The 17,046-nt window shown below is 31.0% G+C and overlaps 4 protein-coding genes across 5 annotated transcripts; all 4 read right to left on the bottom strand.

Annotated features, from left to right (window-relative positions):
* Window positions 1-5,099: 5,099 nt before the first annotated feature.
* Window positions 5,100-5,639, bottom strand: LOC107895465 (21 kDa protein). Its single transcript, XM_016820739.1, has one exon. The coding sequence runs from the start codon at window positions 5,637-5,639 to the stop codon at window positions 5,100-5,102; it is 540 nt and encodes a 179-aa protein (XP_016676228.1).
* A 4,764-nt stretch (window positions 5,640-10,403) lies between these two features.
* LOC107896509 (21 kDa protein) lies at window positions 10,404-11,420 on the bottom strand. The gene has a single exon (XM_016821688.2). The coding sequence runs from the start codon at window positions 11,212-11,214 to the stop codon at window positions 10,597-10,599; it is 618 nt and encodes a 205-aa protein (XP_016677177.2). The 5' UTR covers window positions 11,215-11,420; the 3' UTR covers window positions 10,404-10,596.
* Window positions 11,421-11,940: 520 nt separating this feature from the next.
* LOC107895956 (probable calcium-binding protein CML13) lies at window positions 11,941-12,652 on the bottom strand. Its single transcript, XM_016821140.2, has one exon. It carries the CDS (start codon window positions 12,452-12,454, stop codon window positions 12,017-12,019), a length of 438 nt encoding a protein of 145 aa, XP_016676629.2. The 5' UTR covers window positions 12,455-12,652; the 3' UTR covers window positions 11,941-12,016.
* Window positions 12,653-13,985: 1,333 nt separating this feature from the next.
* On the bottom strand, window positions 13,986-17,029 carry LOC107896506 (probable protein S-acyltransferase 14). 2 transcript variants are annotated; one of them, XM_041077058.1, is made up of 8 exons: window positions 16,608-16,749; window positions 16,442-16,486; window positions 15,898-16,138; window positions 15,711-15,802; window positions 15,343-15,466; window positions 15,174-15,259; window positions 15,035-15,100; window positions 13,986-14,458 (listed from the first exon to the last, which is right to left on the bottom strand). In XM_041077058.1, exons 3-8 carry the CDS (start codon window positions 16,130-16,132, stop codon window positions 14,330-14,332), a joined length of 732 nt encoding a protein of 243 aa, XP_040932992.1. In that variant the 5' UTR covers window positions 16,133-16,138; window positions 16,442-16,486; window positions 16,608-16,749; the 3' UTR covers window positions 13,986-14,329. The 2 variants fall into 2 exon arrangements, with proteins under 2 accessions (XP_040932992.1, XP_016677175.2); XM_016821686.2 differs by lacking the exon at window positions 16,442-16,486 and having other exon boundaries at window positions 16,608-17,029.
* Window positions 17,030-17,046: the final 17 nt, after the last annotated feature.

Here is a 17,046-nt window from a genome sequence, read left to right as displayed (position 1 = left end):
GATTCATTCGAAGTTTTTTTTTTTCTTCTTCTTTCGTTTTTGTTCTAGAGATGGGTTTGGTTTCAGATTTTTGGAAGATTTGAAGGAACCCACATTGTTCTAGTTTCAAGGATTCAACTCCATCTTCAATGTTCTACAGATTTTGTTTCCCTTCCAAGCTTGAATTTGAGATAATGGGCTCAAAAAGATTCTTTTTCTTCGCTTTTCTTTCTTAATCTTTTCTTTGGCACCTACTCTTCATTCCAATTGCAAAATTTTCCTTCTTTACATGCTTAAAGTTTAGCCTTTTGAGTAGATAAGAATTGGGATTGAAAAACATGGTGTGAATATGGAAATTTATTTTGAAGTGTCTATTGGGATTGAAGAACATAGGATTGTTTTTAGAATATTAAGAGATTTAAAAATATATATTAAAAATCTGTATTTTATTTTATTTTTCAAATTATGATTTATCATTTTTGTTACATGACATTACAAAAATGTTCCCAAACTATTAACCAAAAACAAATTCAGATACAAGATGGGACAAAAAAAAGAAATCCTTAATACCAAGTTGGGAGAATGTGTAGGACTTAAATGCACATTTAAGCCAAATAAAAATATATTATAAAAGTATAAAATGAGTTAAGCTGAGAAAATTTTTCTAACTATTTGGTCTAAGTTTTTTCAAGGAAAATATTTAGTGGGAGAGTTAAATCTTTATAATTATACGAGAATAAACAAACTAATCAGTATTGCACTTATGGGCACATTGTTTTTTTACTGAAAATGGTACGTGCTTGTATTAATCTATTTAGATGTACCAATTTGAATTTATTGATGTTTTTTAAAAAATCTAATATTTAAATACATCAAATGAATTAGATTAAATATTTTCAAATATTTTCAAATATTAATTGATTATATAAAATATTCATTAATAAACTTTACAAATAAAACTTTATTATTTAACAAAACTAAAGTAAACAAGAAAAAAAATAACATCCATGCATTAAATAGCAAAATTGTCCACAACATTATTTTTTAAAAATCCACAGTAAGATCACACCATATTAAATATATAAAATAAAAGTTTAATAAAAACATAAACATAAAGTCATGTTCGTGAAGTTTTTAAAAATTTTGTATTTTTAAAATTTAATTTGTTTGTTATATAAATTCTTTATTTTTTTTATTTATTAAACTTTTACTTTAAATTTTAAAGTTGTTCTATTGCCTTAGTTAAAGTTTAGAAGTTTAAATTTTAAATTTAGTTAATAAAAAAAATTTAAAGTTGGTAAAATAATAATAATTTTATCTATTTTTAACATTTTTTTATACACAGGCCGATGCATAACATTTTGATTGGTACAATTGAAATTGGTCGGAACAAGCCTGTAACACCCCTAACCCGTATCCGCTGCCAGAACAGGGTTTCGGAGCATTACTACCATTTACAGATCACTAAAAAAAATTTAAATACTTACCAATTCAATGCATCATATAAATAAATATATTACCATTCAATCAACAGTTTGACACTTGTATAAGCATCAAACAACAACATTGTTAGTATACTTGCACATATCTCATATAAATTCAACATTGATGTATCTATTTTCTCGACATATCGCACTTGAGTTTAATAATAGTCTCAACTTACATAATTTCCTTGTATCAACATATTAAAGATAATCATATATGTACATGTCATGAAACATATCATGCTCTTACCGTTTCTTCATAAGCATATATCATTCATTTCATTATATCAATATTTCATGCTCCATCATTTCCATATATTTTATGTATATTTATTCTGGTAATAACTTATATCAAACTTAACATAAATTATATTCCATGTACTTATACTTATTTCGTTTATCTATCTTCATAATTATTTCATATAACCATTCGTCATCTGATACATATTACCTAAATATCAATTGTTCAACAGATGTTAGAGCATCTCCCATCCACGGTCTTATTTATCTTTAACATGATGCCATAGTGTCTTTCAACTATGGTCTTACTCATTTTCTGTCATGTTGCCATGGTATCTTTCAACCATGGTCTTGTTCATTTCATATCACGTTGCCATGGTATCTTTCAACCATGGTTTTACATATTTCATATCAGGTTGCCATGGTATCTTTCAACCATGGTCTTACACATTTCATATCAGGCTGCCATGGTATCTTTCAACCATGGTCTTACACATTTCATATCAGGTTGCCATGGTATCTTTCAACCATGGTCTTACACATTTCATATCAGAGAGCACACTCCCGCGAACCTCATCCTTACAGTGGGATTACCAGTCCAGGCTAAATCCCCTGTAATATAAACTCATAGAGTATTGTCGGGATTACCAGTCCAGGCTAAATCCCCTGCAACAACAATTACTCTAATGAGCTTGGATCTGAATTACCAGTCCAAGCTAAATTCAGACCCTAATTCGGATTACCCGTCAGGGCTAAATCCATTTTACACATATTCTTCGGGAGGGCTATATCAGGATAGGATCACCCGTCCGGGCTTGATCCTTTTTACCGTCAATTCATTTTCAGAGATCCATCGAGTTTTCCTTTCATTCAACCGGGATTTCTTCCCATTTTATCAAATATACCAATGTTTCATTAATTTTCATACAATGAACACTCAAATCATATTCACATCAATGACATACAATCTCAAGCATTTAAGAATATAATTCAAGTTACACGAACTTACCTCATTGCTTGTTTGTGTTTATAATTTCATTAATCCGATATCTTTTCTTTTCCACGATCAAGTCTCATATTTGAGTCGTCCGGATCTTTATAAATAAATTTGATCATCATTTTCATTCATTTCATCTTCTAATGCATTTAATTAATGCTTTAGGCAAAATTATCATTTTGCCCCTAGACTTTTAATTAATGATGATTTCGTCCTTAGGGTCAGGAAAGTAAAATTCTTGCAATTTAATCCTTATTTCCAGCTATTATTCTCATATATATTGATAACAGTCCATGAATTCTATAAAATATCAGAATTTTCCATAATTTCAACACTTTTCAATTTAATCCCTAAAACATGTTTTCCCCCGATCTTGAACTAATTTAATAATTTCATTCAATTTTGTAATTTAAATAATAAAATAATCCATTTCATGCAATTTGGTCATTTCTGACATTTTTACAAAATTACCCATAAAGTTTTACTTTTATTCAATTTAGTCCCTAAGCCTAAAATATGCAAATTAGCCATGCTTAATGAATATTCATATATGTTTTCCTCCTCCTCCTCTCCATTCCACATCATTGATGTATGTAGCACACTTGTAAGTAACATTATCTATAATCTTTATTATTTACTTTTATGAATATTCAAGCTGTCCATCTGTGTCATAGTCACTAAATTATTTAAATCTGCAGCTATAGGACTCTAAATTAAGATCCGATAATTTTCCCTGAAACTAGACTCATATATATTCTTACCATAAAATTTTCAGAATTTTTGGTTTAGTCAATAAGTACATTTTATTCTTTAAAGTTACCCCTATTCTGCTGTCTGACAGTTGTGACCCTTCTTCACTAAAAATTAATTATCTCCTTGTACAGAATTCGAATGATGTTCATATTTGTTTCTATTAAAAATAGACTCATTCAGGATTCTAAAAATATAAATTTAAGCCCCTAATTATTTTTATTCATTTTTTTATGATTTTACAAATTCAAAATAGGGGAACCCGAAATCATTCTGACCTTGTCTCTCAAAATTCATCATATCTCATGATTTAGAATTCCATTACTTACATAATTTCTTATATAAGAAACTAGACTTAATAAGATTTAATTTCATATTTTATTCATCCTATAATTAGATTTCTACAATTTTTGATGATTTTTTAAAGTTAGACTACTGCTGCTGTCCAAAACTATTTTAGTACAAGATATTAATTACCATATTATAACATCCTTATTTTCTTTTTCTACACCATTTCTCATCACTTTCTCTTATTTTTTTCTTCACTACCATATCAATAACATAGGACCTTATGTAAGAAAACTCTACTATAACATTATTTCCATGCTTTATCAATAATAACAAACTTAAAAACATATTGAAATCTTGATGTACTTATCTTTTCTTATTGACTTCAATCTTTAACTTGATTTTTCTCTCTCCTCCAGCTTCGATTTCTTGAATCCAACTTGATATTCTTACTCCCCATCATCTCCTTGCTATCTTTCTCTCTTGATGGCTATGGAAATTCTTTTAATTTTTAGGTGAAAATAATGAATTTTTGGTGGAAGGACTAAATTGTAAAGAAAGCAAACTTCTTTTCTTCTTCTTATCTTACGTTAGTTTGCATGGGAAAGGAAATGTGTTAATAATTCTTCATCTTTCCTTCCTTTTATACTTAATAAATAATAATATAATAATAATAAACATCTCATAAAATATTAATAAAATAATATTTATCTAATTAATTAATTTAAAATATCATCAACATAATCATTACATTCTAGAATTCTCTCTCTTACTAATTGACCATTTTGCCCTTCATGATCTTTTAAGAATTCCATCCTTGAGTCATCACTTAATTTGGTAAAATTGTGATTTAGTCCCTCATAATTTTTTACCTATTCAATTTGGTCCTAATTCATCAATTTTTCTTGGTTTCTATATCATTCCACCCTTAAAATATTTTCACCATTAGTCCTTCAACTTTTTTTATATTTACACTTCAACCCATTAAATTTTGAGTATTTACTCTTGTGCAATAAGACTTTTATCATCTTTGCAATTTAGTCCTTTCTTGAATTAATATATCATAATATACTTCTCGATATTGACATCACTCAAAAATTCCCTTTTTGTCACTTTATTTCCTTATTTTACTATATCACGGATAATATTTTACTGTAAAAATTTTCGGGGTATTACAAAGCCAATGCAACTTGTATGGATTGAAATTTACGCCGGTTCGGAAAAGAAAAGTGGGCATTTTGGTCTATTAATAAAATGTTTTAGTATTGCCTTGAAAAAAAGAAATTACATATATAAAAATAAACCAATGAATTGTGGGTTCATTTGGTTTTTATTGTACAAATATTCTAATACGGTAAATTCTAAAGGGTATTAAGGGGAATTTGTAATTTGTTATGAGCCAAGGCAAAGCTCTTAACAAGGTCCAAAGCATTGCTTGTCAAATGTGCAACCTTAACAATGCGTTTCCTAATTCCTTTCTTTACCCTACCTTTTACGTTCATATTAGCCAATGCAATCATGCAAGTCTCCTCTTCCTCCAAAGCCATGTTAACCCACATTTGAATATCGTTTATTTGAACCTGAATAACATCATCCGAGCCATCCACACGGACGACGTCATTGTTTTTGGTGCCCCCGTCCATCACCTTAGTAGACATTTGCAACTTCTGCACCGAATCACTTAAATCTGCAATACAATCTACCATGGCTGCCACTTCATTGGGTTTCAAGCTATGGATTCTCGATGCATCTTTTAGCAGCCTTGACGTCGTTTGGGCTGCAAAAAAGGTTGTACTAAGAGCTGCATTGGCTAATAGCTCAGGGTTACCTTTGATTTTGCTTGCACGGCGTGCTAGAGATTTAAGGCATAACTTGGGGTAGCTTGTTGCCCTGCAGGACATTTCTCTGAACCCTTTGCTTTTGCGGTGATTATAGCCATTAGAGGCTGAGCATGGGTTAAAATAGGAACACAACTGCAAAACAATAATCAGAAATATTAAAGCACAAATCGAAACTTTCCTTGCGATTTGATCTCTTTTTGTGTGTATTAGTACTTTAATGAATTTCAAGACCAAATTTATAGAAATGTAGAAAAACCTCTCTTTCCTTTTTTTTTTCCATCAAATCTGAGAAATTAGTAAGATAATGTGATGGGTTTAATGATTCAAGAATTGTAGTAAATTTTCTTTAATTACAAATTAAAATCTAGTTTATATGATGTTACAATTTGTAAAATGTTCGACCAAAACAAAAACAATTTGCAAAATGTGTTGAATTGTCAAATATCATGATATCATCTCAAAATTGAAGTTGGCCTTTAAAGACATGAGAATCTATGTCACGACAAGTTCTGTCCATCTTCTAGTGTCCTGGAATGGGACTCGCAATATTACACATTAATGAGTGCCACCAAAATATCTTCTAGCTTGTGTTCTATTTTGAATTAAAGGTTGTATCAAATTTATTTTATGTTACCAAAAATTTCATTCCATGCTTCGATATATAAAATATTATAAAAAATTTTATATTAGAAGTCGGATTATATTTTATTTTTTAATAAAATAAATTAAACAGATTAATCATTACATATTAAATTAAAGAATAAATTAATTATTTTTTATTAAAAGTTTAATCAATTTATAATAATCACGTAATTAGTGTACCTCATTTATATACAGAAAATGATTTTTAACAAAAAAAAAGTTATTTTATTTTTTAATATGATTTACTTATTTTTTTAAGTAAAGAAAATAAAATTCAATAGCACTTTTACTATAAAAAAACTCCTACTCAAATATATATATATAAGAATAAATATGGGTGTACCGTTGAAATGTGGCCTCAATAAGCTGCCACGTTTTTTTTTCCTCTTTGGGACAGGAAATGAAGGAAATAATGAAGGGAGAGAGAGAAAGGAAAAGTTATAATTTTTTGTATTTAAAATAGGGTAATCTATACAATAGTCATTCAGCTATGTATGTATTCTTACTTTGATCTCACAACTTTAAAATTTTTAAATTTAAGTATTGATATTTGAATCTGTTCCTATTTTAGTTTTCTGCCATTAAACTTATAACAAAAAACTTTTTTCTACTTGGTATAATAACACATTTAGTTCTCAATACTTGCATATTCTATCAATTTGATTCTAATTCTAAATAATTTAATAATTCTAAATAATTCGTTGAAGTGGATAAATAATTAAAACAGGATTAGATGAGAAGCATTCCCAAATAATGTCGATGTAGATGGTCATGATATACATTCATAGACAAAGTTACAAGTTAATGATTGGAGGAAAAGAAAAAGCAAGAAGATTGTTCGTATTCTCACAAATAATTAATTTTATATAAATTTTAGGGTTAATTTTATTAATTATTTCCTCTAAATATTAGTTCTAATTCACCTTTCAAATTATTTTTATTATCAGTTTAGACATTAAATTTAAATTCAGATTTAATATTTAAAAAAAAATAGGCGAATCGAATTATATGTTAAATTTAGATGCGATGTGTTGAAAAACAAACAATATTACCTTTTTTCTTAGGGTGTGTTTGTTTGGTGGAAAATGTTTTCTAGAAAACATTTTCATTCATTTCCGGTGTTTGTTTTGTGTAAAATGATTTCCATAGGAAAACATTTTACAAACACGGGTAAAATCCAAAGCAAAATTTTGGAAATTGTCTTACCGATTTCTAATCCGTAAGACATTTTCCCTTTCTCCTTTCTCTTCTAAGCAATCTTCTTTCTCTTCTAAGCAAATCTTCTTCCACATCCTCTGCCTTCTCATCTCCGTTCGTCACCTCACCTCACCATCTCCGTCCGTCATCTCCGTCAACCGTCGGCCTTACTTGTATTTTAAAGAAACCTTAAAAAATTAGCAGCCACAGTCAAGAAAAGAAGACCCAGAAGCAGTGGTTCTCTCTCTGTCATCAACAGGTATTTTTTCTGTTTAATTCTTTTAAAAATCCAAATTGTTTGTTGAAGCTTCCATTGTTGAATATTCCAGAAAACATTTTTTCTGTTTAATTTTTACTGATTTGATTGGTGGATCGGGTCTGGTTCCAGAAAACAAATTCTTAGCCTAGTAACAACCCATGATCGATGACAGTTTTTGTCGCCGCATCTAAAGAAACCAAAAGGAGAATCAGAGAGCTAGGTAAAAGGGAGTTTGTGTGTTGTAGTTTTTTTAACTTAATTTCATCTTTCAAGTGTTTAAGTTTATTATACATTCTTATTTTTCATTGTGTTGGATTGATTTAAAAGGGAGTTTGTGTGTTGTAGTTTTTTTTTTCTTTTTCCCTTCTGAATTTCTTTGCTTTGATGTTTTTATTTTGTTATGTTTGAGATGATGACTGTTGGAATCATTTACAGATAAAGAGTCTTACAGACGACAGATTCTGATTCTGTTAGTGCCAAAAACGATGCCGCTTTGTCTGATTCACCCGAGTTAACTGACTTACCCAACGGAGGTGCTTTCCAGAGGATTCATGCTTGGAGGGAATTCAAGTATGGGGAGAATAAGGAAAGTGCTGAGGATGCTAAAAGTGGGGCTGAAGTTGGTGTTTTGAGTACTGATTCAATGACTAAGTTTGGGGAGTCAGAAATGCAGAAGAAGGGGCAGAAGGTGGAGGTGGAGATGGTGCACCCATGGCCTGAGTGGATAGAATTGATGGAGAGATTAGTGCAGCAAAATTACTTTGACCATAAAAGAAGAGATGATGAGAAAATGGTGGAAGACTTGGGATTTGATATGACTAATGTTGTTGAGGAAGTCAAGGATGATGCTGGAATTGATTTTAAGGACTACAAGACTGTGCAAACTGCTTGTATCAATTCTGGGAAGGATCGATTTAATACATTGAGGTTTGTATGTCAGCTATGTTATTTGGTTTATAATGATTGGCATTGTATGTATAATGAAATGATTCTGTTTAGATTGTAGTGCTATGTTGCATAGAGATAAGTTTACCTGAATTCGAGTTTGGTTTGGAAGATTATTGGCATAAATATATACTTGTTACAATTTAATGTTGGTCCCTCTTTAGCAGTCTTCTGCTTCTTTGGCTGAATTAATATATTCAATTTATGAAAAAATTGTTTATGGAAGGACTTATTTTGAACCACTTATTTTGATTAGTGTTAATGGCCTGCATGAAAAAATTCATGATGCACCATTGTATACATTTGATCCGTGGCCTGCATGTAGCAACTAGCTATACTTCAGCGAGTTCAAAATTCTAAAGATAACTTGTATAACCTTTTTGCGAATAATGACTACAGGTTCGTCTGATTGAGGGAATAATTGATCAAGTTGAGGGAACAATTCATGTCTCTTAGGTGCAGCCACGAGTTTTGGGGATTCCACAGATCAAATCCTTGCGTGACTGATTGGATAACTGGACGGGAAAAGTACATAATATGCTTGGTTATCAATTGAGGCTGAAACACCTAATCTCGTTACATCATGAATTTTTTTCTCTAATTCCTTTCTGCCATTGTAACAATTTTGTTATTTGAAAAGGGTAAGAAAAAGGGAAAGTGAAATGATGAGCAATGAGGATAGAGATAAGCGTTTGTCATTTGCGGGTAGAGCCATCTTTGTATGATTCATTTAGTAGGTATTGTTTGATCCTTAAATCTCTGTTTTGAAAGGAGCGGCTCATGTACTAAACTTGTAACTTTTTGGCATTTGTTGGATCTACAATGGCACTGAAATGCCTAAGGACATGGCTAACACTGCAAACACCAACCTTATCTTTCATTTTGTATTGGGATTTTTCATTAGATACAATCAGATATGACCCACTTTTGTGGATGAAAGTGCATTTTCATTTCAGATTAGATATTTTTCTATATGTTCTATATATTGTTCGGCTTCAACACATTACTAGACAAGCTGCTGCTACTTAGTTATTTAATTACAAATATGTTGATTAGTTTTTACCATTTACATGTGATGTGAATGAATCTTATAGGATTATTGTCAATCTTGAACAATTAAACCATTTGATTGATATATTTAATTTGATTTATTTATTTATAAATAAATCATTGCAATATATGTAAAAATAATTTAAAATATAAAAATTTATTAATATATATGTAAAAACAATTTAATATATGTAAAAATAACTTTTCCGGAAAATATTTTCAGGAAATCTGTCAAACAGCAGAAAACATTTTACACAGATTCAATCAAACACCAAAAAATATTTTTCAGTAAATCATTTTACAGAGAAGTAAAACATTTTCCAGAAATCATTTTCCAGAAAATATTTTACAGCCAATCAAACAGACCCTTAAATGCATTATGTCCATGTAATGGATAAATATCATACATATGTTTGTAAGTTGACACACGTGTTTTAAATGTAATTTATGTTATATTTGAATTAACATTTAGTATTTAAATTAATAACGGTATTAATGACATGACATGATATAATTGATATGATATATTAATACTTAAAAACTTAATTAAAACATTTTAAAATCTGATGATGAATTTAAAATTTCAATTATAATTTTGGGAATATTTGTTACAATTAACCCTAGATTTTTTTTTAAAAATATTGTGTCGGTGCAAAAATTATAAGAACCGGACCTTTGATTTACATTTTGATGGTATAGTACACCAAAAAAAAAAAGATGGTACAGTAAAATTCGACAGCAATCCCGCACTGAAATTTCATTTTCAAATTGATACAATTACAAAAATCAAGAACCATAAACATAGAGTTGAGAACAGACTCTGCAGTATCTTAAAAACTCATGCCCTGTTCGAAAACCATACAAATCCCAGATTGATCCATGAAACACAGTGCTTTCGTTGCCATCGAAATTTTCTCGAGAAAATCAATCAAGGATCTGAGATGAAGCATAGTTATTGATGAGAGCCAAAGCATTGCTCGTCAAATGTGCGATCTTAACGATTCGTTTCCTCACCATCATCTTCGCATACCCATTCATAGCCCTGCCTGAGAATCCATCCATGCAAGTATCTTCATCTGTCAGTGCAGCACTAACCCAGGTTTGAAGATCACTCATAATAAGCACAAAGTTGGAGCGTCTGATACGAGCAATTTCACCTATAGATTTTTGGAGCTCGTCGATAGAGTCGTCGATCACTTCGATGCAATCCGCCATGGCGGCAGCGACCCGAGGTTTCAAACGATGGGTTCTGGCGATTTTTCGCATGAACCTGGACGTGGATTTGCTGGCTCTGAAGGTGACGAGGAGGGCGGTGTGGGCAATCAGTCGGGGGCTGGTGTTGATTTTGGAGGCGTAGATGGAGAGGGAGCGGTAACATAATCTGGGGTAGGTAGTGGTGGTGCATGAAGATCTGATGTATTCGGTGTTTCTTTTGGTGTGGTATGGTTTGTGGGAGAAGGTTTTGGCTATGGAGGGCGTGAATTGAAGGATAATGAGAAGGATTGCCAGTACGTGGCGTGAAGATGAAGATGAACCTTCCATTTTCTGTGTGTGTTTTTCTTAAGATTGATAGTAAAGTTATAAAGAAGGGTTAATTTATAGACACCATTAAGCTTGTGGTTCCCACATACTAGGATGGAAAGTTATTAAAACAGCATTCGCAACTAAAACGATTTCATTTGCCACTTCTTCTTTTTTAATTAAGATGTTTATTTTTACCCTTTAGCCTATGTGTAATGTATTTTTAACACCCAACTCCATTTGCAACTTTTTTTTTATTTTAAAATTATCAAATAATCTAATTTAATAAAATTTTAAATATTAAATTATGTAATGCAAATCAATTTACTCAATTTTAGTCCCTGTAATTTTTAAATTGTTCAATTTTAATCGTTGTATTTTTTAACTTTTGAAAAATCAATCTTGCCAAACAGGAAAGTTAAATCTGTTTGGTTAAAATGTGTAATTGACTTTTTTTTATGTTTTTTTATGTGAGTAATATATGAAAATAATAAACTGATATAAGATTATATATGTGATATTATATTACCAAGTCAACTTTTAAAATTAGCAAAATTTAATGAATTTAACAAAACTAAAATTTTGAATTTTATACTAAAATATCAAATCAAATTAAAAAAACTGAAATCACTACAGCACGAATTTCTTTTCTTTCTTAAGAATCAAATCATAATATTCTTATCTAAATTTTCTATTTGAAAAGAATTTTGTTGAAATTATCAAAACATTTTAAAACTAACGTTGAAATTAAAAAAGAAAAAGAAAAATGCATTTGTTGATAAAGGAAAAACAAAACTGAAGAAATATTGAATGATCTTCTGTGTCACTTAGCAAACATCCTGGCAATAAAACCATTGTATTTGAGCTTCCCACTGGAGCCAACATCAACTCCCTTGATCCAATCATCAAACTCCGTCGGCTCTAGCTTTTCCCCAACGCTGGTCAATATGTGTTTAAGATACGACACCAGGACAAAGCCGGTCGCCTCCTTATTCAGCACCTTGAACGCATCACGCAATTGCTGTTCGAACGATTCTATTTTCAAGTGCTTCTCCATTAGCCCCAAAAAGTGTGAGAAATCTAAGGGTGCAGTTAACTTTTCTTGAGCCACGATTTTTTTGAGTTGAGCTTGGGTGGGGTTATCACCCAAGGACCTCATTAAGACCCCGAGCTCTGTCGAAGCTATCTTGCTGTCGCTGTCGGTGTCAAAGAGAGTGAAAGCCTCTTTCATAGCGTTTTTCTGATCTTCAGTGAGGCCCATTTAGTCCGGTAAGGAAGACAAGGAATTTTCGTTTTGGAATTTTGGTTAGAGTGTTAGAGAATTGAATTGTTGGGCATAGCACATTAATTGCCTTTTAACTTGTAAAACAGTGAAAATAATACAGAGGACGAGGAAGAAAAGCTAGTGAAAGAGGCCGAGGGAAACTGTCTACATTCTGAGTGTTTCCTTCCTATTTTTTTGATTTCCATCACCCCGCTTCTCTCCTTCATTTTACATTTTATCTACTCAACCTGTTTTTTCTTTATATTTTTTTTTCATATTTTGTATTGTATTTCCTATGAAAATTATATATATATATAATATTATAATTTTTAAATATTAAAAAATAATTTTAATTCTTTATGTTTATATTTTTTATAGAAAAACTACATAAAATTATTAAACATTGAAAAAAAAATAATTTATTTTTCACAGATATTTTATAGAAAAATATATGAAGGGTCTGTGCTAATATAGTCAAATGTTTGTATGTTTTAATATTTTGTTCCTGATTTATTAATATTTTTTAAAAATATTAGCATATAAAATATTTATAAATATAAAAAATTAAATAAATTTAAAATATAAAATAATTTTCAATAAAATTTTCAAATATTTTAATAAGAAAAGTGAATTTTACAAATACAATTCACTATTCAATAAATCTAAGATAAAAAAAAATTATCTCATACATTAAACAATAAAATCATCCTATTTATCTCGATAATTTGTTTTACTAATTAAAAGATATTATCAACAAATGATGAGTACAGTAGTAAGATATATTATATTCACAAAGGGAGACCCAAGTTTGAACCTTAATAATAACATTGTTGGAAGGGATAAACACTAACCTCGAACATATATCGTAAAACTGACATGAAAAATACTAACAAGAAAAAGACAACAAAACATTAATTCTTTTTATATTAAAATTTATATATTTAAAAATTTAAAGTAAAAATCTTTGCTCGGATAGCATTGACATTGTTGCCGATGTAAAAAATGTGAATTCCAACGTGTTGAAGCGTTCATCCTCTTACTTAAGTATTGAAGAGAAATTATAAATAATTTTAAACATCATATAAGATATATATATAACAACTAAAAATAAAAATAAAAACATTTTTTTCAAAAATATTTTTAAAAAATAAAAGATCATACCCAGAGGCGAATCCAAGGGCTGATAAGGGCCCTGACTCTCTTAAAATGAAAAATTATTGTTTTAACCCTTTAAAAAATTTTAAAATTTTAAATTAATAAAGGTAAAATTACCATTTGACCCCACTAAAATTATAAAAATTTAATTTAATGCTTTAAAAATTATAAAAATATAAACTATTAAAAATTAAAATTTCATTTCGACCCATTCTAAAAAAAATTTCTGAGTTCGTCCCTGATCAGAATCATTTACAAATATGAATAAGTTTAAACAAAATTTGAGTTTCAAATCAAACCGAATTTAGATTAATGTAAATGATGCTATACATAAATCCAACCCAATATCAACCACATGCCCAGCCCATGAACATCTCTCCGCACTCTTTTTTTTCGTTCTCTTTCACATTCATCGTATAAACACAAATTACAGGCAACTATCCAGGTTGTCTAATGTCTGGTACGGGAAAGAACTGTTTTCTGAAAGTTTCAATCATTGCAAATAAAGATTACAAAACTCAAAAGGAAAGATCACATATGGTGATTGGCAAGAAGGAAAATCAACGAAAATGTTGAGCTTTAATCGGTGACACCACTGACTAAAATAAATAACTGATGAAATCACTTACAAATCACAAGGATACAGATATGTACATGAGCTGCAACCTAGTTTTTTTTATGAGTGATTGAAACTTGAAAGCTTGTTTTGTTCCTTTGTTAATGTTGCTGGAGCGGCTCCAAGTCGGGCCGTGTTGGGTATTCAAATCCATGAAGGGCCGGCATTCGTCTTAAATCGTCTTCAGAATAGGCTGGGATGAACCAGTACTTCTTATCTAGTCCAAACACCTGAATTCGGAAAAGAGTAATTTTTGTCTATCATGATTTTAAGTTTCAGAATTCGATTGGGGTAAAGTTTTCACTTCAAATCTGTAATCCTCAACTTAAGGACAACTAAAGATGAACTTATTGTAAAACTATTTATAGTTTCCATGACAGCAATGGTAAGATATGCATTTATGCAGCTTGGAAATGTGTCATTTTCGGACTGATGTTGTGTGGTGTATTGATGAAGCTATCAAGTGAAGGGAAGTCTATCTACATAAGCAAACACAATATGGTCGAGCGAAGCATAGAAGGACCGAAGATGAAGGATCAACTATATTTCCGATCTTTGATAAGTTCAATTGTCAAACAGGTAACAGAGCAACTTGAGAAATAATCTCCGAAACACAAATGCTGAATATCTGATCTTTTCGTGCTCTCCCTTACCATTTTCTTTCCAATATTTATTCAATGGTTAACATCTTATGTAATAGACAAGTACTTGAAGAGACGACCAGAGATTGGATGAAACATACAAAAATAGGAAAAAGTATAGAAGTCGAAAGCGAGGGGTTCGGGAAGGTAGAAAAGGGAATTAACCTGTTCGAAATTCTTCTTCCAACCAAGGTCATAACGCCATTTTGGAGAGGTTTTCTTCTCATATGCCTGTAAAATAAAACATGTAAAAACGAGACCTTAACTGATTACTTTGGCAACAAAAGGAAACATAGATTATTACCTCAATAGTGGAGGTATTGGCTCCAACCAGTGTTATGTGCATAATCAGAAAGCCAAGGATACTCAGCGTAAATGCTATGTTTAAAACTGAAAAAATTTTGAATTACAATCGGTTACAATATATTGACAACCAATGAGATGGAAGATACTTAAACCCTTTAGAAACTTACCAAATGTGATAAAAGTAGCTGCAAGTGATCCTGGTGTTTCATCTATCTCGCCTTCCATAAAAAACTCCATAAAAACTCGCAACAACAATAAACTGACAAGTGTGGTCTCAAGAAATGTGTAAAACTGCATCAAATTTAAGAAAAAAAACATTGATGTCTGGTTGGCATAAGAATGTATTCAATAAGTGTAAGTCTGGTTGGCATATGAATCTATTCAATACGTGTAAGACTTGATATACCGATTGCGAGCAGAAAATATGTTGTGGCAAGAGAACAATGCCGAAAGAAACGAATCAGCCTAACAAAGTACCTCATCAATGATAATGTGCGGTTACAAGACTTGTGATAGATGCATTAAAATAACATACCAAAAATAGAAGGAAATACTTGTAGTTCAATGCCCCAACGCAGTTGACAACCCAAACACAGTGATGGTCCATTTTTAGTATACACCTCCTACCTGAAATCAATTAATAAACCAAGGAATCTTTCGCTAAAAGATGGCATAACAACAAAAGCTACAACCCGAAGAATTCATGTAGCTAGACGACTCACAAACAGAGCAGTGGTGAGCACGAGGAGGTTTAAATTGTTTGCACTTGTGACAGAAACGTATCTCCTGGCTCGCAGCTACCATAGCTGATTGCTTAGGATCTAATTGTGCACTTCCATAACTAGAACCTACCAAAGGATCGGCATCACCTTTCTCCTCATCCGTGAGGGGCCTCCAATTTGGTGGGACACCCCCGGGGTCAGTTACAACAACAGAAGAATAGCACCACATTACCATTACCAGCTGAAAAACAAGGTAAGCTTACTTCAAAATGCAGCAGTGCCATCTAACAAAACCAATCACAACACATAAAAGGAAATCAAACCGTAAATATTGTCACAACTAATTTAAGGTTTCATATCATTTATTCACTCTGTTATTTTCATTGCAAAACCCCCACTAAGCTAAACCTCAGAAGTCATGAAGTCACTCAATAAAAATTCACAATAATTAAGTTCTCATGTCATCTTTTATCACCAAATAACGAAAACTTGAGCTAAAAATGAATTCTCTTTACAATAAATTCACTTGTGTATATATACTCACCAATTAAAATCACTTAAATTCAATCTCCTCCTTGAAAAAACAATCCTATATTCCATCACAAATCAAATCAAATAAAAAGCTAAAGCTAAAATCTTTGTTGTTCATAGGACAATTACTGACATAAACAAATCATGAAACACGAGAGGAAATGAAGAAAAGGGTATACCAGAGAATGAAACACGATGAGAACTACGATGGCAAAAAAGGTTTCAAAGCCTCCAAGAAAGAGACTAGGGCCATAATGAGCAATGACCACAGCATAGTAAGTGAGGCCGATAACCGCAAGAACGAAACCGATCATAATCGAACCCAAAGCACGTAGTGCCGTACAGAATTTGAACACGTTCCATGCCATAAAATTAAAATTTTATTTATTCTGTATAGAACAAAGAGGAGATTTTGAGGGGAGCGGAAAAAAGAGATTTCAGGAGGGGGGAATTTGGAACTCCGATGGAGAAAAAGGAATTCCGTTCCCCGGAATTTGGGTTAAATAATGAATTTGATGATGTAATTGGTATTTTCGATGCTTAGATTTGGATTAGAACCTTGAAATTTTCCTTATATAGTAACATGAAAATAAAATATATATAATCAAATTTTATGTA

Source organism: Gossypium hirsutum, chromosome A09 (assembly GCF_007990345.1).
Source record: "Gossypium hirsutum isolate 1008001.06 chromosome A09, Gossypium_hirsutum_v2.1, whole genome shotgun sequence".
NCBI lineage: Eukaryota > Viridiplantae > Streptophyta > Magnoliopsida > Malvales > Malvaceae > Gossypium > Gossypium hirsutum.
Note: the sequence above shows the minus strand (reverse complement) of the source record. Positions and strands in the feature narration are given on the sequence as shown.

Excerpts from the sequence above, each read along its gene's own strand:
- LOC107895465 (XM_016820739.1), bottom strand. The coding sequence starts at position 5,639 with ATGTCCTGCAGGGCAACAAGCTACCCCAAGTTATGCCTTAAATCTCTA.
- LOC107895956 (XM_016821140.2), bottom strand. The coding sequence starts at position 12,454 with ATGGGCCTCACTGAAGATCAGAAAAACGCTATGAAAGAGGCTTTCACT.
- LOC107896509 (XM_016821688.2), bottom strand. The coding sequence starts at position 11,214 with ATGGAAGGTTCATCTTCATCTTCACGCCACGTACTGGCAATCCTTCTC.
- LOC107896506 (XM_016821686.2), bottom strand. The coding sequence starts at position 16,796 with ATGGCATGGAACGTGTTCAAATTCTGTACGGCACTACGTGCTTTGGGT. Across the intron at positions 15,467-15,710 it reads AGTATTTCCTTCTATTTTTG|TTTTACACATTTCTTGAGAC; the intron begins GTATGTTATTTT and ends AATTTGATGCAG. Across the intron at positions 15,101-15,173 it reads CCAATACCTCCACTATTGAG|GCATATGAGAAGAAAACCTC; the intron begins GTAATAATCTAT and ends TTTATTTTACAG.